Genomic DNA, 22,776 nt, shown 5'->3' on the forward strand with positions numbered 1-22,776 from the left:
TAATGTAGCAATATTTCATATTAGCAATAATGATATACTAGTCTGAAACCTGCTGCTGGATGACACACTGTTTTGTTTATCTGTGTGTCCTTGAAAAGCTGAGCTGTTGCAACTAATGAATCTTTGCTGTATATTTGCCATCTGGTATTTATCTTTATTGTTGCATTGGTACAATTATACCATTTAGAAAAGAGTTAAAGGTCCCATATTCATAATGCTACTATATCTAGCAACACCAACAATTTAAACCAAAGCCAAAAATCTAATTAAAAAAACATGGCGGAGAATTTACAGAGATAGATTTTTTAATTAAAAAATTCCAAATTAGCAGTCTCACAGACAAGTGCAGTGAAATTACACTTATAGTCTTATAGTACACCTAACAGTCAAATAGAATGTGTGAAACAGCAATCTTCAGGCAATTGATGATGTATTTTCAAAACAGCATTCAATATGAAACATGAGGAAAAAAACATACAGGCCAAGGAAATGAGCTGATACATCGTTCAGGACCTTTTCCTCGTTTTGACACAGGTGCCCATACACGCAAAGAAAATCAGACAACAGATTGCTTGACCGTGACTCAGCACCTCACTTTACGGCATTTCAGTTGCCACCGCAACAAAAACATCCATCCATTCATCCATCCATTTTCTAACCCCTTATCCATTAAGCCTGTGGACCTTAATCTTTAAGATTTGATCTTTGACTTAGATCTCTAAATTCTCTCTCTCTGATCTGACTTTCATCTCAACTTGACCTCTGACACCCTGATGACATCACAAAGCATTCAAAGCTATCTAGAAAGAATTCTGTGTCATCTCAAGATGCTTTCCAATCAAAATTCCACCTACAGGCAGTAGGTCATGAAATGATCACCTCCTTTTATGATGTCATTATGCATACAATCCCATCCCTTTATCTATTGCAGTGTCTCATTCATTTTTATTTTTTTGTGATTTCTAACTTCACACGTCCGTGCAGTGGTTTACATGAGATACACCATTTTGGTTCTCAGCTATGGGTGGCCACACACTGCAGCTTCTCCACCATTTTCTTCTTCTTTGTGCAAACCGGTGGGTGGCAGCTAGCTTAACAGTGCATCACCACCACCTACTCCACTGGGATGTGGACCTCCATTGTCTTTGATTACATAGGAATATTGAAGGCTTACCAGAGCTATTAACTGCACACCTAGAGCTCTGTGGTCTGGAAAAAAATGCAACTTCCTGAGTACTCCATCACTCGACTATACTGAGAAATATATGAACATATTCTTTTATGTGGAGAGTGCAAAATGTACTTGTCAATGGGGCTTTTACTGGGAAATGTGATCTTTTGATGATCGATTGTGGGACTTGCAAAGCATCCCCCAGTGACCTACACTCAGTGAATGACCTAAACTCGCTATGGCAAAAGTGCAATATAAAGAGAAGAGTTTCTGTCACTATTTTGTTCTTTCGCAACTTAGAAATAGAGACAGATCCCGTTCGGGAACCTTTCCGCCTTTGGATGACCCCTCTCACCTCTGGAAATATCCCTAAATGTTTTATGTGCCCACTCAGCATCACACACACACAGTTCAAAATGTCTAATTTTAAAAAAAGAATTACATTTTCAAACTTATGCGCACACTGCTTTGTGAAAGACTATCTTATTACCTAACTGTTGTGCCAGGAATAAACATCAAGTAGCCATCTTGTTCGTCTGAACACTCATCTCTAGCTGCAGCAGCACCCACAGGAGCAGGCAGGTAGAGATTTCCCCATTCTCTTGCAGAGTCTGTCTGTGGATCCTCAATGGCAGCAGCTGCAGAAGCAACCTCCAGGCCCTGGTTAATGTAGTTAGCTTCCTGGCTGGCTTCCAGGACCGGCAGCTCAAACAGAAGTCCTTTCAATTTCTCACCCAGTTCCTTGAAGTCTGGCCTTTGGGCCGGGTCCTTCTCCCAGCAGCTTTGCATAATTGAATACCTGTGTTTGGAAAGGATGGACAGGAGATGAACGGATAGGTGAATAAAAATACACATATAATTAAAAGAAAAATATATTATCAGTATTCATACATTCTAGAATTAACATATTTTATGTATAGAGTGACTCCTCTAGGGTGTACCCGGCCTCTCGCCCGAAGGCTGCTGGGATAGGCTCCAACCCCCCCCATGAACCTTAACAGGATAAGGGGTAGAAAATGGATGGATGGATGTATATAGTGAACATATAGATATACAAAAATACAATTGTTTAGAAAACACTCTAAATATCGGGAGGAGTTGGCGATGGTTTTATCTTTACAGGAAAACATGAATATTGCTTTGTGGTTGTATGCCTCCGTGATGTTTGACAGTTAAATACTCTCACTTCATCCTTGAGTGTCAGAGGACATCTGAACCAAAGTTTTAGCTGTTATGATCTAGTATTACCTTTCCACCTCAGGTTTTCGCTAATGGGGCTCCAAAGCTGCATGTATCAAAATACATTGCCTATATCAGGGGTGTCCAAACTGGTCCAGTAAGGGCCGGTGTGGCTGCAGGTTTTCATTCCACCCAGCAAAAGCAACACCTGATTCTGTTTAAATCAACTAAGCTGTGTCCACACAGCTCATTTGTTGGATCAGGTGTTGCTTTTGCTGGGTGGAATGAAAACCTGCAGCCACACCAGCCCTTACTGGACCAGCTTGGACACCCCTGGCCTATATGGTCCAAGTTTAGTTTGACATGTTTAGTTAAAATTGAGAGGAAGAAGCTTACAGTTTCTGGTCACATTCCTCATGTGGTTTGAGTCTGTGTCCAGACAACAACAGGTCCAGCAGTTCGTGGTTGTGGACCCCAGGATAGGGAGTCCTACCCCGGGACACAATCTCCCACATCGTCACCCCAAATGACCACTGCAAGGACAGGAACAACAAATATTAAGTGTCACATCCAATCAGGAATTGGGGGCTTAAAAGTTCTCTTGCCCATGTGCCTCTAACAAACAAGATTCCACATAAGACCCAACTCACCACATCACTTTTAGTGGTGTAGATGGACTCGGACAAGCTCTCCAAGGCCATCCACTTGATCGGCACACGGATCGCTACTTTCTGACGATAATAATTGCTGCTGTAGTTTTTTTTAGACAGACCAAAGTCAGCCACACATACTCTAAAGTTATCAGCAAGCCTGTGGATTGAGAAAGAAAAAGAATATTGTGATAAGGCCATTAGGTTCAACATGTTATTTGAATATTTGGTCCCTAAACCTACAAGGTGAGGCCCTGATTCTGTTTCATTTCAAACTACACAGCTTCTTCTCCTGATACAAGCTAAAGCTGAATACCAATGACTGAATACAGAGACCCAGTCATATATATGAACAAGGGGTCCTTGATTTCAAGGTCCCCCAGGCTCAAGCCTTACTTTCTCTCAGTAGGGCCATCTAGTGGACTCACATGCAGTTGCGTGCAGCCAAGTCTCTGTGGAGAAAACCCTGCGAACTCAGGTACTCCATCCCAGCGGCGATGTCAATCATGAAGCGCAAGAGACTCTGATGTGGCACAAACTGAGAGAGAGAGAGAGAGAGAGAGAGAGAGAGAGAGAGAGAGAGAGAGAGAGAGAGAGAGAGAGAGAGAGAGAGAGATTAAAAATGTGCAATATTTTTCATGGGATGATATAGGACAAAACAAGACAAGACAAGTTGCGATAAGATAAGAGATTAAGATAAGACAAGGCAAGACAAGTTAAGATAAGAAGAGGCGAGAAAAGTCTTGACAGATAAAATGAGATTACATAAAAAAAAACAAGTAAAATTACATTAAATCAGGTAAAGTTAAGATAAGCTCAAACAAGATAATAAAAGAAAGGAGTTAAGATAAGACAAGGCTAGATAAGTTAAAATATGATAAGACAAGACATACAAGTTAAGACAAGACGGGCCGGACAGGACAGGACAAGTTAAGTTAAGTTAAGTTAAGTTAAGATAAGATAAGATAAGATAAGATAAGATAAGATAAGATAAGATAAGATAAGATAAGATAAGATGATAAGATAAGATAAGATAAGATAAGATGAGATGAGATTAGATGAGATAAGATAGGATGAGATAAGATAGGATGAGAAAAGGCAAGATAAAATAAAGCCAAACAGTATAGCAGTTAGCATATAGATTATGTAATTACAACTAAAATAAGGTTAATAGATTTAAACTTAAGCACATTTATGGGCTCTGTCCTCTGTGGTAAATTGCACTGCTCAATATAGTCTTTGTTTAATAAGAAATAAATGATGAGTGATATTCTTGGAAGCACAGAGAAGTGTATGAGACAGCAGCCCTGCCTCCTGGTTCCAATTCTGGGTTGTCCTGGTTTAGGTTCTGTAAAAATATGAGAGCTGCTCCAGCTTGCCTGGGATAAGTGCTGTCTCTCCTCAGGATTACATTATAATGCAGGACTTCATACAGTATCTCACCATCGGAATATCACCGTAGCGTGTAGCAATGAGGAAGCGACGCAAGTCTCCATGTTTCATGAAAGGCAGAATGACTAGTGGGACAGGAAGGGGAGAGTCCTGTTCTCTCTGTAGTGTGACCCCTGTAGGACGATCACACCAAACATGTGTTATTATTTCACAATGCTGTGACTGATTGTAGTGGTAAAGCGCAACAGTGAGTAATCTAGTAAAATATAGATTTGTTTGGCTTTGATATTTCTTACCAAGTAGCCCGACCACGTTATCATGGTGGAAGCTCCTCATGAGCTCTGCCTCTCCCAAAAACTCATTTAAGTCTTCTTGGCTGTAGAGTCCAACTACAGGACATAAAATAATGAGTTGCAGCTCAGAAAAGATCCGATGAGGTGCACTCATTCAGTACCAACCTCTCATGGTCTTCACAGCAACCTTCATATCCATGCCTTGCTCTGACGTAAAGACTCCTTCGTAGACTGAACCAAACTCTCCTGTAGAACAGCAAAGGACATACTGACTCTCTCTTTTTAACCCCTTGACTGATGTCTGTATGTTCATCCAGCTGAGTTGTTCGCGCTGAATAAGTCCACGGTGCTGAAGTGGCAGGCAGATTTGTAGTTGTACCTTTTTTTCTCTCAATCATGCAATAATGTCAGTTTTGCCTTGAACGGATTGTATTCTCGGAACTATATGAGTCAGTTCAGTAGCAGGAGTACCCCCCCCCCCCCCCCCCAATTTTAAGCTTATTTTTATTCCTTGGTTTTTAATCCAGCATGAGAGTTGTGTGGTCTGTGCTTGTCTTTAGTTTTCTGAATCACTGGATTTTTGTGTTTTATGTTGTTTTTTTAATAGGACTTTAATATTATTTTCTTATTTTATATAACACTCCTCTGTTTTTTTCTTAAATGTCTTTTTAAAGAGTAATAGCAATAAAGTGGATTGGATTTGTTTTATTGCTAAAATATCTACAAGACACAAACAAGGCAGCTAATATCTCTGGAGAAAAGAGAGACGCAAAAAGGAAAGAAAAACATTCAATTCTTATGTAAGTGTTCACGTATAGATTGGATTTAGAATTCAATCCACATCCAAATGCAGTTTAAAGGAAATGAGCAGAAATCACATAATTTCTTGCTTTTTTCAGTTTTGTTTTGTTTTTGTGGTCCACATTGTCTAAAATGTGGATAAGACTGAGGCCAGAGCTGCAGAGACACCCCGCCGCTGCCCCCTGTAAGCTACTACAAAATTACATCCATATTTATACGACCATTCTGTGCTGCTAACGTTGCTACTGTACCTGTATAGTATATATTTTTGAAACAATTGCAAATACATATTCAGTTTTGGAAAGGTAAAACTTTGAATTATGTAAATTGAACCACGGTTGTACTTCAACATTTTAAGATGATGATGGGATCATTATTGATAAAGAGAAACCAGCAGCTGACCTTTGCCAAGCTCCTTGCCCAGCGTCAGCCTGTCTCTTTCAACCAGGACTTCATTCAGACTGGCCAGGAGCCTGGGACTGAGGCTTCCCAACAACTGGACCACCCCCTCTTCCTCTGGTGCACCTAGAAAATCACAACATCATAAAAACGTAAGAGCTTCCTGAAATAAAGCAGTCTTTAGCGACAAATATTTTTTCGCGTAACATAAAGTCATGTTTGGGGTAAATAATACTTGTTGTACTTTTGTGTTTTTTCTGTGTTTAAACCAAGGGACGATCAGTTTGATGTCCAGCTCATCTCAGACCTTTGTGACTTTGTGGAAGAAAAACATTTTTTTTGAATGGCAAATAAAATGTTTTGCTGTGTCCAGCATTAGTTTGTTCCTAGTACACTGAGGTGATGAGGTTGCGAGAGAATCATTTTTGATGGGTCTTTAAACCTGCAGCAAGTATTTCCAGTCCTTACTTCCTGGTGGATAACAACAAACATGTCTGTTAAATTCAGGGACAATGAAGTTAAAGTAATAGGACACTTACTACTATTGTATGAGTCTACAGCCTCCAGCTGTGGCTGATATCGGTAGGTGACAGAAGGGTTCATTGGCAAAAGCTCCATATCCAGATTAGTTCTGTGGGAAAAATGGGAAAATTATTCCTTCTATCTTTATTTTATCATAATGGGCATTAAACTTTATGTACATCAATATGATAATACCTTTTAGTCAAGTGTGATGTTGTGGAAAAACAAACCACTCTATTCTATTGAATTAATGAGTAAATTGCAATTACAATAAAACAAACTTTTTTTGGAGGGGGAGGGGATATCTGGATAATTCAGAAATGCAGCACCACATCCCTGTTGTTCTGACAGTTTCTTCCGTGAAAACAGGGCTGTTTCTCTGAATTAACCACTGAAATATCCAATCGATTCAGTAAATTGTTATTATTATTCATTATTATTATTTGCTGCCTTTTTTTGTTGTTTTGAAAAAAAAACAGCAGGTTTTTTCAAATGCAGTAGAAATTTAGGTTCATATTTCTTTTAAGAATAGTTTTCTTAGTAACTCACAAAAGCAGTTTTTTCCCAGTTAATTTAAAACATTAATAATAATAATAATAATAATAATAATAATAATAATAATAATAATAATAATAATAATAATGAAAGGAGCAGAGACGGTGGATCTGTTTACCTGAATTTACGGGAATTTCGGTGTACACACACAGTGATGGGAATAACAATGGAGAGCAGCAGGCTGACCAATATAACTGCAAAAATCAGCCACAGATTGAGGTTTCTCTGGTGCTGAGGAGCTGGATTTAACTCTCTCTCTGGGATTTTTACCACCGAAATCTCTTTGATCACCTCAGGAAAGGCCTTCGCTGTAAGAAATAGATAAAGTGAGACATGCAGTACTTTAGATGTGTATTTATACTACCCTACAGCACTTCAAGAATCCTAAAGCTACACTCGTCAATATATTCGTATCTATTACTACCAGTTTACAATAGATCAGCTGTTGAGATTCAGTCCCCAGTTGGAAATTTCAAACAGAGCCTCCCCCCTGAGGTCTGACTGATGTCATTTGGAAACCTAGAGACACCTGACAAACCCTGAGATCACAATTCAAAATGGCTGCTCCATGCATCAGTCATGTGAACACTTTGAAAATATATTGTTGGGAGCCTAATTTTGTACATTACATCAATCGCATACACAGTGCTGTTCATATTTTATCTGTAGACATGTTGGTACCATGTTAACATACATAAAATACCACACAGAATGTGGCAATCTTACTTTCTCTCTTTGTTTGCAAATGGATACATTTTCAAAGTCTTGGTCAAAATAGCTCTCTCATGTACAAAGGCCATAGCAACATTTGAGAAATTTGGTGGGCTGAGTCAAGTCTCTCTGTCCTTATATATTCTTATTCTTATGTATGTAAATACCTTTTATTTTTATCTCTCACCTCATCATGTCTCTGAACCGACACAGCTTAAGACTTGGGCAGAGTATATGATGGTCTGTCTACAGGTGATATTACATGTCCTTACTAGCTTATACATTTTTTTATACCTCTTGTTGTTTTCTTTTTTTTTGCTTTGTTTTGTATGGTTTCTTAAATGATTGTCATTCTTCTTATCTTTATTTTTTTCGTACATGGACAAAAACAAAAAATACACTTTGTACACAACTAACTCACAGCGACTGAAACTATGCAAAGTGATGTCATGCCCTAGTTCACTTTTCTGCTGTGCAGTGTAATTCACATTGATGATAATACAGAAAAATGGGGAATAAAATGTTGCAATCGTCTGCTGTCGCTGCTAACAGTTGTTTCTTCTTTTCCCTACTTCTTCTTCCTCTACTTGGCTGTGGTAAACTCAGGCATGACCTAACTCCTTGCTCTGCCCTCTAAGTTCCATGTCAAGTCGGAAGTGTCATTCATACCACCCACGACTCACCACCAGTCCCAGTTCAATGATGGGGAGAGCATTTGGATTCGGAAACATTTTGGATTCCCAAAGAAAAGTTCTGGACTTGCCTCAGTACATTATTAATCTCAGATTTATTTGCTATGCGATAAATATCATTTGGATTGTAGGTTGTTGTTTTTTTCCTTCTCTATGTTCCATCTCTTTCCCACACTTGTCTATAACATGTCAATATTTTCTAGCGGCGCTAACGTACATCTTTGGATAGTGATAGAGGCGCTGGATGGAGGCAGCCCCCCCAGCTGGGCGGATAGATGATTCCAGGCCTGCACTGACAGCCTGTAGTCATTCTGTGGGTTTAGTCCTGTGATGCTGATGGATGTGCCATTCAGTTGTGCTGAGTCAGGAAAAAAAAGCACGTCACCCCCGCACGACTTCCACCGACTGCCAACCTCTGCTTGTGTCTCACACTTGACTCTATAAATCACTTCCTGTCTGCCTCCCCAGTCATGAGGTGGGTCCCACATCACATTTAGAGTGGATTCATTGTGGGGAAGTGCTGTTACATTCACGGGGGCAGATGGAGGCTCTGTGGAAGACAGGAAGTGAAGACGGTGACGTTCACAAACTCAGACATGCATCCTTTACATCCTGACAAGAAGCTGAAATAAATCCAATTCAAATCTTTCATATTCAATCTCATGAAGTAGTTTCATATTTGGGTGACAAATGTTGCTTCCCGGTATTTTCTTACTGGTGCAGCCGAGGTCATCGGGGTCATGTGGTAAACGATTGAAACCTGAGAAGCAGTCGCAAGTCTCCGATCCCTCCATTTGCGTGTGGGTGTGAGGTGGGCACAGACGGCATCCCCCGCTGTCCTCAGCTGGTTTGTAGAAGCCCATCACACATGCTGTTCGCATAACATAAAAACTCAGATTCTCAAAAATACAGTGTCTGTACAAAGCTTTTTTATATACTTTTTGGATGTGAAATTAATTTTTTTCACATTAAAAAACATGTCCAGCCACACATACACACTCATGAATATCCCTAAATGATGAGTGAAATTAAAAAAAAAAAACATGCCTTCATAATTTTACATGTATGATGTTTTTTTTAAAGGTTTGTTTGTTGTTCTGGAATGACTGGTTTCTTGAAATCGAGCACACAAAGGTGCAAGTGACTGTGTAGAGGCAATGATGCAGTCACAGCCAAGCAACCAAGAAAACAAATTGGTCCTTCAAAAACTGCATTTCCCATCAATGTAGCAGATACTTGTCATTTCTTGTCGTTTCCATTAGTTGGAATAATTGAAGTTAATTTTGTCTTTGTTCTCTGTCTCTTACAGTTTAATCTTTATACAGTACTTCCAATCTATCTATCTCTAGTTAGTCCATCATCAGTATTTTTACTGATTTTATGTTACATTTGACATTTTTCAACAAATTATAAAAGTTTGGTTTATTCAACTCTGGCTAAACTTCTGGGGTCTACTAGCATGCTAGCATTTCTCTCTGTTCAAAAACACACAGGAGTAAACAAAGCCTCGTATTAGCGAGCGAGAGAGTCTGAAGTGTTGCTTGTTCGATCCCTCACTTCCCCCCGAATTGTTGTTAATGAGGTAAGCGCCGCACGCGGTGGCCTCCATCATCAGTGTCATATACGTCGAGTCCTTTTACCAAACACGTGTCAGTACTGAAGGGTAAGATGAGCAGGTGAATGAAGAAGTAAATGATTGGTTTCGTTTTGCTTCTGAACATCCTCCCGCTGGATCATTTAGACCGTGAAACACGTACAGCTTTACATTTTTGTCACCCTTGCTGCGATTATGAAACCAGATATTAATCATTAATTCAAAAGTTTTTCCATGAACAAATCATTTGGCCTTACTTATGTTTTTTTTTGTTGAAAATGAGGAACAATGATGAAAGGCCATATGTGCACATTGTCTGATAATGCGTATTGAAGCCTATAAAGTAATAATTGTTTCATTTCTCAGTGTAACTGAACCAGTAATTTAATACCTTTTTGCCTTTCATGGAATGAGCTGTTAAAGTATTATTGCATTGTAGCTACATAATGTAAGAACTGCTTCATTCTTTGGTGTAATAAATGCCAGTAACGTGGTAATAATCGAATAAACTTTCTGAACTAGTATCATTACATTATAGCTGCAACAGTTTGCTTGAAGAAGAGTGTTTAAAGGGTTAATTCATTTGAGAATACAAAATCCTCAGAGAGCAGCAACTGTAATGGTTGGTGTCCTGACACTTTATAGCCAATTAATCAAACCTCAATCAAGTGAAATGAGGGTTGGGCCGATATTACAACATAATGAGACCTGAAAATGTGTCTCTATGAGTTTTTTAAACTTATTGATTGAGGATAAAACAAATCAAGAGTGTGTTTCTCTAGTAATTAAAGGAGCCGTTTACCTTTACAGGCGTTAGTCACGTTCTGATGTCCAGGTTTGCATGTGCACCCCCCCTGCAGGGGACCCCACACTCCATCTGCCCCACACTCCTTGAAGGGTGGAGAGACCTCTAGAGCCCCCTCCACGCAGGACCCTATTGAGGGCTCCGAGCCAGCTTCCGTCCTCCCAAACCAGACGAGGTCCTCTACGATCTCAGGACACATCTTGTAGTAGAGTCTGATGGACGTGACCAGCACACACTGGGCCGAGTAGGAGAAACCCAGATGGAAACCTTTGTGGCTGATAGGACCCAGGTCCAGGGCCCTGCTCCAGTTCAGATGGCTGGGGATCTGGGCAGTCTTGACTGTGTCAGCAAATGGTCTGGAGGTCTGGAGTTTCAGGGCCGGCCTTCCGTTTCGAAATATTGAGAGAGAAATATCTGTGTCCATGACGTAAACCTGCAGCAGGCCGAGCTGTCCTGATGGTTCCTCTTCCTGAGCAAATGCAACATCCATCAGAAGATGGCGAGCAGCTTGACGCTCCATCCACGGACTCAGAATAGTTCTTGTTGTGCCCCCCGTGCAGGTTTGGAGCACCGGAACGAGACCTTTACCGTCAACTCTCAGAGAAATTTCATTCCACTGCAGGGAAAGATGCAAAATCATCAGTGAAAATGTATTAGGATTCTAGTTATATTCGAACGTGATGAGTCCTGTAGACTAGGGCTTTTTAGCATTTGCTGATTTGTACTTACACAAGTAAGAATTGTACTTATTATAAATTACTTATACATTCTCATTATTACACACTTATACTTAATATTCGTATGTAATTATACGTAAAGCCACTGCTATTACATACTTATATTCACTGATATGTATGTATTTATTATTACGTACACTAACATATCATAGTTATACAATCTTAGAATTCCATACTTATACTTATTATTATTACATATTTACACTTGTTATAACTTACTTGTTATAACTTACTTACACATACTTATTATAACATGCTTGTACTTACTTGTACTTACTCATTATTACTTTGTTATACATTATTATTAGTACTTTCTTATACTTACTCTTATTACCTACTAACACTTACATATACATACTTACTACATACTTATACTAACATACACTTACCGACTATAAAATGCTTACTGTGCCATCATACTTACTATTATTACATCATTTTACTTAAAGTTACTGCTAGTAAGTATTATACTTGCCTGTTCTTTCTTATATTAATTTCTTATACCCTCTTATAACAATCTTAAAATTCTTATTCCATAATTCTACTTACATCAAGTCACTATTATTACACAATTCTACTTACATGAAGTTACTTTTATCACATACTTATACTTACGTAAATGTGATAATGCCATACTTATGCTAACTTATTGCTTACTTATACCGTATATACTTATCATATAATATTTACACTTACTGGTGCTTACTTATTTTTCCCTACTTTTACAATATGATTACTTAGGATACTTATAATTACTTTTATTACATTATTATACTTAATTAAAGAAACTAGTTTTGCATATTTGTACTTATATTTACTTATCATAACTCGCTCATACGTTCTTATTATAGCATACTTATACTTACTCTTACTACATATTTATACTTGCTTGTATTACTCATTTATACCATCTTATTATAACATAAATATACCCTCTTGGGAGGGGGGTAATAAGAAAAATCCTTTCAAAATCCATATTTTGATTTACAAAGTTCTGAAACTATACGAGTTGGAACTTAGCTACACCTAAACTACTCATGATGTTGCACTGCTGTACATGATTGATGATGATGATGATGATGATGATGATGATGATGATGACAACGACGATGATGATGATGATGCCGATGTGATGGGGTCAAAACTCTCTTACGCCCGTCGTACCTGTTTGCGCGGTTGCGACGTCCATCCCAGATGGTTGTGTTTGTCAGAATGAAATATCTCCACTAAACAGAGAAGAGAGAAGAGCTGGTGAGTCACTGGAACTCTTCCTCACTGCAGCAGAGACCTTTATCTTCTGTTTCTCAGCTCAGCAATTCTGCATCTTCGCCTCATCAGGGTGGAATCTGACTCTGTTCCTCTTTCTAAATATAAGACTGTTTCTGAGGATGTTTGGTTTTCAGAAAGAGGAATGTGCTGATGTTATCTTTCATTTTAGTTTAAAAAAATAGGTTAATATGCTGATTTTGTTATTTTAACAAACACAAAGATTCAACTTATTCCCTTTTCTCTATTGTCATTTATGATTGAATAGGCTTTTATTTTTATGTAAAAACAGGATTTTTTTTCTTTTTTTCTAACAAATGTAAAATTCAGTTAGTCAATTGCTGTTTGTTAGAAATATGTAAATTAAACTTAGTATCAAGTTTGCAACTGTCGGTGTCACTTCATAACAGATACTCAATAGGTTGTACCTAAAAGAAGACAATTAGAAGATGGGAAGAAAAAGAGTTCCGTGTTTTCAAAACACTTTAAATCTACTTTCAAGAATTCAATGTCAAAATTCCATCCAGACTTGGAAAAAGGGATAAAAGCAATATTACAATTATGCTAATGAGTAGTTAATTTAATCATTTTTGTTTTGGGGAATTATGCATTTGCTCTTAATCATAGTTTCCAACTATTACTATCCTAATAATTATCCTGTTATCAATATTCCAACTATTATTATTATCATTGGAAGAAGTTGTAGAAGTAGAAGTAGTAGTAGTGGTAGTAGTTGTAGTAATATTTTTTTAAGAACTGGAAAAAAAATAGGAGACAGGATGTCTAAAACATGCCATTTCATGTAGTATAAGTATTAAAATGACTTCAAGGTAGGATGATTATTCTCTAAATGCTTCCAGTGAAGTACATAATACTACCATGACAAGAACCTTTTCACAAATACTTCTATATTTTTAATTGAAAGTGAAGCCTTGAACACTCACCCTCCTCTGCTCGATACTGAGTGTCACAGACGGTGTCCAGCGTCCACATGAGCAGCAGGAATAATGTCCAAGCAGCCATATTCCCAGTTTCCCTGTGTTATGATCTCCTGCTGTCGCTCACCCCCTCAGAGGGTCACGAAAGTCAGTGTTTACATGTAGTTATGATTTGACTGAAGAGGAATGTCAGTAATTAAAGTGCCGACACGAGCCCTCCTCCTCTGGAGAATACGCCCATTTAGTTCAACCCAGCTCCTCATCCAACCTGCTGCTACTTTAAAAAAAAATACTTCTAAATAGTAGTACAATTGAGTGGTAGTAGCCCTTGATATATGAAAGATGAAGCTAAGCTGTAAAAAGTTGATTTTATAATTATTTTTGTCACTGAAGGCTGTTTTCTCCAGAATAAAATCAACCCATCAGAGCACTGAAGCCATGTTAACTGATGCCAAATAAGGTCAGACATACACACACCAATTCATACAAGAAGTGAAAAATAAAAGGCATGTATTAATTTCTCTACACGTTTGACTTTAACGTGGTAAATATGATCCCTTCAAATCATCATAAAGAAAAATATTATTCAGCTTTTCTCTTATTTTCTTCATGAAAGAACTTCTAGTGGCCAGTTGGAACATTAAACTCCACAGATGTTTGCATGTTCGGCTCATTATTGTACAAAAGATGCAACAACAAATTGTTTCGCTGATACGCTGCAGATTATGTGATTTCCGTGGTGAATAAATTCATTCAGTCCAGCAGTGTTCAAGACTTTCTCACTTCCTCTTTCTGTCACTTCTTATATTGTTGTTTTTTTTTTAAATGTGGACACATAGGAATTTTTTCTTTTAAAAGAATTATTAGTCACCTATGAGTTATATGAAATACAAGTAACTTTTCCCACCAAATGAAAAAAAATGTGTCTTTGGCTTCACAAACGTTTAGTTCAGCATAATCGAAGAAGTCTTGTTTGAAGTTTAAGCATAAAATAAAGAGTTCTGGCTTCAGATGTTAACTATGGATGGAAACAAAGGAACCAATATTAGAAATAACTCAAGTATTCTGATCTTCTATCTCTGTTGTGGCCGAACGGGACAGAGATTATGCTGTGCTTCGTGGATGTGGCGGGACCATACCATTATTACCCAGAGAGAAGTCTCCAAACCAGACAAACCAACAGCTGGAGCCTATCCCATCAACTTTCAGGTGTGAGGAGGGGTTCACCCTGGACAGGTCACCAGTCCATCGCAGGGCCAACACATACAGACAGACAACCATTCACACTCACAGTCACACCTACGGTCAATTTAGAGAATCAATCAGCCTCGTCCCCAATTGCATGTCTTTGGACTGTGGAGGAAGCTGGAGTACCAGAGAGAACCCAGCAGGAACAGGGAGAACATGGAGACTCACACAGAAAGATTTACATGGAGCCGAGGCTTGAACCAGGAACCTTCTTGCTGTGAGGCCACAGTGCTGACCACTGCACCACCGTGCTGCCATATCTGAACTTATGTTAATCAATTACCCTACTGTACATATACATGTAAACTAGTGAGTTTGATTAAGCTAATAATTATAATAACAATTCACATCAAGTGAACACAATCAACCCAAAAACATAGGCCTCAACACCAGATTTCCACTTGACACTGTGTTGCTTAAACTATTGCAATCGATCCAATTAAAGCAAACGGAAATACAAGCTGAGTGGAACACAGGTTGATGAGGGGAGAAAATCCAGGAGACCTATATGGGCATTCAAGTCTTTTTTATTTTCCAAACTTTACAAATTGTGCAAATGTAACTTAAAAACAACAAATAAAAAGTTTCCGACAGATGAACTCTTCTATCGCATGAGTGACGGTTAGTGCTGCAAATATGGCAACATGAGAACTGCAAACTTTTGCAAACAAAAATAAAAACCTCTCAGGCCCACACAATGAAACTAGGTCACACAACTTCCTCATACTGAAGTAAAACACACAACACTTCAACACAAATGCTGGAAGAAGGCGATCTTTAACTCTGCGAAGACATGGAAGTAAAAATTCACTTTTTTGTTTTTTGCCAACGTTAACATTACGCTTGCCAACAGTTGATCTTCTGTTTTCCCATGCATTAACATTCAAATCTTCACCTTCAATGTTCAATTACAGACAAACTCATATATATATTTTTTTCTCAATATGTCAGTTAAAATAAAAGTGCAGTGCTATTGCAGTACAATTACTACAGATTCTGCAAAAAAGGACAAGTTTGGGGTAGAATATATAAAAAGAAACAAAGATGTATCTGATTTTTTTGCTGTTTCTGATGTATCTTAAAATAAATAATAACACTTGTATATGATAATTATTTTAATTACAGATTACTTAATGCTTTTTGCATCTAAATCCCATCAGCCCCAGAATATCGCCTGACTTAGGCTGCTGGCGACACCTAAAGAGCCTGAAACAATCACACAAAGTTGCTGTTGTGACTTGTTTTCCAATTTGTTTAACTGTTAACAATTATGAAACTAGTCCTCAATTAACTGTGGCAAACTATCGACCACAAGGCAACCACTCTTGCTAACTCGCTAGCCTGCGCCGCTATTCTCCATCCTCAAGGTTAAACTTACTTTCAAAAATCAATAAAAGGCAACTTTGTGTTATCCTTTGTGAGTACATTTGACTTTGTGATCAGAGGTAGGATAAACGCCAAAAAATGAAATTGACTCTAAATATCAAGTTTTTAACCAATTTTGGGCATCTAAATATTTTATCACAAGTGTGGCTTCAATACATTTGATATGCCAAGAGAGTTCCATCATGCCCAAGGTGCATTTTTTGAACAAGCATGCCATCTATGCCGCAAACTTCATCGTCACCATAGGGGGGAGGGTAGAGTACAAAAGCCCTGAGATTGTTCTCTGACCTAACTGAAAATCAGAATATTTCCACAAAACTTGCAGAGCTCAAATGTATGGCCCTAAAATTCCTTGATCTATGGCAGCATGGCACACCACGGCTTTAGCATGTTAGACACAAGTCACAAAGCAAGCTTCTCACCTTCAGACATCCTCTTTCTTATGCACAAATGAAAACATTGTGCTGGCTGTTATCTGCGATGAAAACATGCAGTGAAATTGTTTTTGATGCGACGTAGAAGCAAAGCAGAATATCTATCAGGCTGTTTTGAAATGGAAAAACAATCCATTTTATTGTTGGTATCGCTTTGATTTTATTGTTTTGATTTATGGGAATGATAGTCTCTGCTGTTGCTATACAAGGTTAATCTGCCAATTAGATAAATAATATCAGCATTTCTCATGCAGGCTTTACAATCGCAATCTGCAACATTTTCACTTGCTAACTTTGGCTGCTGAACATGCTGGTTTACAGAAGAAAAAAGACATTGACTTTGTGAATATTAAACCAGCGCTTTAATCTTTGGTCAAATGGAGTCTAGCGGAGTTCATCTCATACTGGTGAAGAGTAGAAATACCTTCACTGGTTTCCTTCTTTCAGCTCATTTCTAAACACACCAGTCAAAGAGGACTGAACACCTTGGACAACATCCTTGATGTTGTCTTTCTGGAAGTCGTACTTGGAGGTGGAGTGTCAGGAGGGCTCAATGGAATCACTGCATCACACATTTCTCTTTCTGCTGTCTAGCGTACTTCCTCCTGCGCTGCTCCAGACCTCGTTCCAGACGCTCATCTTCCTCCAAAGCTCTGAGGACAACAAGAGAGGAGGAGTGTTCACAACCAACCATGAATGCTCATCACGCCAGCCTTATGCTGGATACAGGCGTACGTAGACCAATCAGCTGTCAGTTTAGGAGTAACAATGATGGCAGCTTCTACAGACGTTACCATCTGTCAGTAAGCAGATCTGTACAAATCAGTGTTTCCTGGCCCGATTCAGATCTCAGGCCCAGTTTCCAAGTAACAGACATACAAAAATGTGAAAACTTATTTTATCAAAATTTTAATGAGTTTGCCACTGTATTTTTTTATGATCCAACCACTTTACAAAAGACGTTTAAAATATATGTCCTCCATAGCAGAATGGATACGCCCATACTCTATGTTTCTGTGCTAGCCGACTGATTTATTTCTAGGTAGAGTATTTCCATGTATTTTTTGGGGTTAAATACCATTTTTTTGGACTATTTGCACTATTCAGTAGTCAATGTTGGTGGACTCTCAGCTCTCACAGAATGATGCTTTCAGACAAAAAGCTCTAATATCACAGTGTGCACTCGTTTCTCAGCACCACAGTGCAATGGGCTGTTGAACACAAAAGTTGTAGTACAGCAAAAATACAGTGTATAGAACTTAGATCCACTGAAGGGACCAAAACATGACTCTAATAAATACCATTGTTGTTCCATTACTAATGGATGTGTAAGTAATTGTGTCTTTGACACACCAACTTTTAGGGAAAGTCTCTGTAGAAGAATTTTGTATGATGAAGGAATTCGTCGGACACAAGAGGCAGGCTGGAGACTCAAAGGCGGCTGACGCTGGACACTTTGCTGGACATTTCCACCACAGATGTACAAGGTTGGCTGTGAGATGAGGTCAAGTCAGCTTCCCCAGAACATCTGAGTCCAAGCCCTCATAAACAGTCATACCAGTAATGTCAGGCACTACCAGTAACACCTAAGTGGAACATCCGGCACAATGTGACCTGCCCTAGTAGTCTAAACACAGCTATGCATCAAGATAACGCTGGGGTCGCAAGTGTCAGCTCTACTGTCAGTAAGTATTCTAACAACAAATTTACTATTATAAAAGAATTTATGGAAGATGCATCGGGTTCACTCCCAGCCCCGGGTCAGGGCCCGGGGTCTGATCAGCTCTTATCCTTCCAGACAATTTACCAGGATGAGGCTCAAGGAAGTTCAAATAAAGATAAAACTCTTTATCAGTCTTTTATTGTCCATTATCCTCAAAGCCAGAATTGAAGATAGAGACCCTTCTCTAGGGAGCTGAGACCAGTGCTAGTTAGCTTAGCACAATGAATGGTATGGGGTGGGAAGTGTTAGCATGGCCACATCAAAAGTCCTCACACACACGGTTCTCCAAAACCATCCTCATTAACACAACAAGGATTGTGAGTAACATTAACTTGATTTATGCAAAGATTCCATTTTATTACTAGATATCATCATTTTCCTATCAGATATCTAGCCAGAACTACTTTTCTGACTGGGTGTGGGGATTTGATGCAGCAACTGAAAAACTTCAGCCCACAATTTAATTTGTTGAAAACCAGCAGAGCTAGCTGACTATGTAGGAAAGGATGAGGAGGGTTACTGCTGGATAAACCAACATTCTGAACCTGAGCTAGTGGCAACAACCTAGCTGCATACAAGAGGACAGGCGCCCACCTCTTCAATTTACAGGAGGACACCTGACCTCCGTGGTGGAAGTTGTTATCGTCATTGCACAATCCTTTCATTGTTGAACCGGTTTTCTCTACTACGATGTACATCCTTCCCTAAAGAGAAATAAAGCCCTCAACCAGCACCCTGAGTGTGTCTCACCCTCTCTCCTTAGCGTCTATGTTATGGACCAGTTCATCTCTTTGGTTGACCAGTGACACCAGCTCCTGGAGCAGCAGTTGCTCTCTGTGTTTATGCGCCGCAGTCTTCTGCCACTCTGAGGAACAAAAACGAGGATTATTGTCAGAAAATTATTGTCCACAAAAAATTTATTTTCAAAAAGCTGAGATTCACATGACTATCAGTGTCTCCTGATATTATCACACAAGTCAATACCTCCAGACTTTGAAACCCCAACCTGCCTAGTCCACATGAGGGCTCTGCCCCCTGACTTTTTCAGTCCTTTACCTTCTCCTTTACTATAAGTCTGCATACACCTGAGGGGATAACCAACAGTTCATAGTGTTCTGGCACTACATACTAGTTACCATGGTTACCAGAGTGTCTCCAGGAAGTTTGAAAGAAAACGGTCAAAATTTAATGCCAAGCAGGAAAATGTGCCTTTTGTTTTCTTATGGATTGACACATTACCCAGAAAACACTATTTTAAAATCAATCTCACTACACACACTCACTTATGACCAGTGGAGTGTTTTTTTCTTTCAGGTACTTAACTTTAGTGCAATGTTGAGGTACTTGTACTTTATTTGATTATACAAATTTTACGGGGGACTGGCGATCCTGTCCAGGGTGAACCCCGCCTCTCGCCCAAAGGCTGCTAGGATAGGCTCCCGCCCCCTGCAACCCTTAACAGGATACTTTTGGTTAACAGCATTTCATAAGAAATATTATTCTTAGTATTTTCAACACAATTGCAAACGTCCTACAGACGATGTACTTCCTCCTTTAGAGCCTGCTAGCTTCAAAAGGGCACAATGAGAGCAACGTGACTGGAACACATACAGCTTTAACATGAGCTTCAGAGGTCATCATTTCAAGGACCGAAAGTTAAACATGCAAACATAAAGTAAACTATGTACTTTTACTTTTGATGCTTAAGTAAACTCAACATCTTATTTTCCTCTATGTGTATTTGAGGAGAATTTTGAACGGAGACATTTGCAAGAGTTGTCTGGATATTTCCAAATTTACTTTAAGGAAATGTCTACTTCCTCCACCTCTAGATAGTACATGTACGTACATTTACTCAAATTAAACTTCATTTTTATGTTTTCACGATTGAAAGTGACTTCCAGGGAAAAATGCACAACTGTAAAACAGTGCTCTAATTTCATATTCTAACTTTTCTTTCTTTTTTATGTTGAGCTAGCATGCGTTATCTTTTACATTTAGTTCTTATTTCTATAGTTACCTTTTGACTGTATACCAAACATATGCCCAGTTGTTTCTTTATAAAGTTGCCTAACCAACCAAATTTTGAGTTTGTTGTGAAACATGGACTTGCTGTTGTCACAGTGATGTGAGAGTGCAGTCCTCCTCCTATCATTTCAAGGCCTTCAAGCCTCTACCATTCAATTAGGTCTGTGGAGACCTCATCTAATATTGTTGGGAGTGCAAAACATTTGGCACCAAGTCCTGCTCCTCTGTATCGCATGGTATATTCTACATGTAAGAAATGTGATGATATCACAGCCTGGTTGGGTTTTCATAGTTTAAACATTCAAGTCAGAATATGTTGTCCACAGCACCTGAATCCTGTAGAAGTCACTCCATCCTGAGGTGGCTGGAAGCACTACATGTTCAATCACGCACAACCAGCAGATCAAGAATTAAAGTCACAGATTAAATTTTAATTTGTTCCAAAGTTCTCCAGTTCATGCTGGTGAAGTCTCCTGCAACTCAGTGGATGGTAACACTCTCAGGTACCACACAACAGATAAACATCATGATGTTACTGGGCAGCATTGCGACTGCAGTAGCCATCTTTGGACTGTGAGAACCGTGTCTAGTTTGCCACTTCAGACCTAAATTTTTGTATTCTCATGTTATCTGCTTATCTCAAGGTCCTATCTTATAAAACACTCTTATCTGCCAGCTACAGTGTCATTCAGAATGTTGCAAAAATAACAATAAACAAAGAACCCTAATCTTCTTCCAACTGGAGTTTTTTATTTCATCATTTGTATAAAATGGTTCCACATGATATAACAGGACACAGCCAATAGGCCGGCTTGTTAAGGGCCTTCTCACACTTGGCAGACTGTATCATAGCCCAGCACGATTGCCCCCAAAATTCTGGTTCACAGCATCTGTCTAGCAACCGAAGGGTCACTGGTTCGATCATGACTTTCCCCAGTGACTGTGTCAGAGTGTCTTTGAGCAAGATATTGAGCCCCTAATTGCTCTTGATGAGTACCGTAAATTCTGGACTATAAGCCGCGACTTTTTTTCGACGCTTCATGCCCCGCGGCTTATACTCCGGTGCATCTTATACGAGGACTTTACCTTCACCCTGGGGTGTGGCGGGCAGCGGCAGTGGGCAGTCATTCCCTATTGTTCCTGATGGTAGCTCCAAGTACAGTACTTAGGGAAATTCCTAGCCAAATGTTATGGTAATTTCTCTAAGTACTGTGCTTGGAGCGTCCAGTCCGTGCCGCAGTGCAGTGTAAAAAGAGCATCACGCGATATTTTCAGTCATTTGTACTCACCCTCAAGATGGAGAGCAGAAGAAGGAATGCTTATGATGCAGCTTTCAAGTTAAAGGCAATCAATGTGGCGGTTAAAGATGGAAATAGAGCTGCAGCATGTAAGTTTGGCATAAACGAATCGATGGTGAGACGCTGGAGGCGGCAATATGACGAACTGACCCAATGCAAAAAGACAACAAAAGCTTTCAGAGCTCATAATAGCAGATGGCCCGGACTTGAAAACGCTCTGGAAGACTGGGTCAACACGCAGAGAACGGGCGGCCGAGGTGTTTCCGCCGTGCACCGCGGCTTATTTACCGGTGCGGCTTATACGTGTACAAAGTTGATTTTTTCCCTAAAATAAGCATCTGCAGCTTACATAACGGTGCGCTCTATCGTCCGGAATTCACGGTAGGTTGGCGCCATGAGTGAGAGTGTGTGTGCCTTGTGACACACCTGTGATGAAATACAACCAAAATACCAACAAATATCAGTGAGAACATAAGCATTCTCAGGCCCAGAGCAATGTGGGTACAGGTCAGGGGTTAGTGGAGATGGGGCACAGTGGTGCGTTGGCACGGTGCAGGGAGACAAGACCAAATGAGTGGCTGTCAGAATTAATGAACGGAACTGCAATTGTGTTCTTGGGAGTGATGTCAGACAAAGATCCTAAAGCCATACCTTCCAGAGCCATCATGTCACGCAACTCTTTGTTTAATAGCTCAAATCTTCTTTCCAAATCGTGTTCTTCCAACCTGTCAATCAAAAGCGAGAAAGAGAGTCAGCACAAGATTGGTAGCGTCAGCCACTGTGTTTACCCAGACATGGATTCTTCTGTGCGGATAGAATTTCTACAACAATAAAGAGCAATGCTTGGAATATGTGTAACAATGACCTTTAAATAAATTATACTATAAACTAATATTTCTTTCTGTTCATGCTCTGAAGAATGTAACAGCATTTGTATTAGTATCTTTGTTTATT

At 39.3% G+C, this 22,776-nt stretch overlaps 2 protein-coding genes across 12 annotated transcripts in view; both read right to left on the bottom strand.

Moving 5' to 3' along the window:
* Positions 1 to 273: 273 nt before the first annotated feature.
* On the bottom strand, positions 274 to 13,856 carry LOC147238298 (tyrosine-protein kinase receptor TYRO3). The gene is made up of 15 exons (XM_086197951.1): positions 13,712 to 13,856; positions 12,666 to 12,727; positions 10,762 to 11,380; positions 9,081 to 9,236; positions 8,583 to 8,915; positions 7,081 to 7,270; positions 6,425 to 6,516; positions 5,889 to 6,011; positions 4,851 to 4,931; positions 4,689 to 4,781; positions 4,444 to 4,565; positions 3,429 to 3,538; positions 3,001 to 3,160; positions 2,747 to 2,883; positions 274 to 1,970 (listed from the first exon to the last, which is right to left on the bottom strand). Exons 1-15 carry the CDS (start codon positions 13,788 to 13,790, stop codon positions 1,658 to 1,660), a joined length of 2,670 nt encoding a protein of 889 aa, XP_086054077.1. The 5' UTR covers positions 13,791 to 13,856; the 3' UTR covers positions 274 to 1,657.
* Positions 13,857 to 15,468: 1,612 nt separating this feature from the next.
* Positions 15,469 to 22,776, bottom strand: part of ehbp1l1a (EH domain binding protein 1-like 1a) — a 51,671-nt gene continuing 44,363 nt past the window's right edge. For all 11 annotated transcript variants that reach the window (XM_086196595.1, XM_086196594.1, XM_086196592.1 and 8 more), the window contains 3 exons: positions 22,474 to 22,547; positions 19,247 to 19,361; positions 15,469 to 17,426 (listed from right to left, as the gene is read on the bottom strand). In XM_086196595.1, the coding sequence (XP_086052721.1) occupies positions 17,333 to 17,426; positions 19,247 to 19,361; positions 22,474 to 22,547 (283 nt within the window). In that variant the 3' untranslated portion in view covers positions 15,469 to 17,332. The remainder of the gene's footprint in view (positions 17,427 to 19,246; positions 19,362 to 22,473; positions 22,548 to 22,776) is intronic.

The sequence above is a fragment of the Aulostomus chinensis genome, chromosome 24, assembly GCF_037954235.1.
Source record: "Aulostomus chinensis isolate RoL2024-O1b breed Wild chromosome 24, RoL_Achi_v1.0, whole genome shotgun sequence".
In the NCBI taxonomy this organism is placed as follows: Eukaryota; Metazoa; Chordata; class Actinopteri; order Syngnathiformes; family Aulostomidae; genus Aulostomus; species Aulostomus chinensis.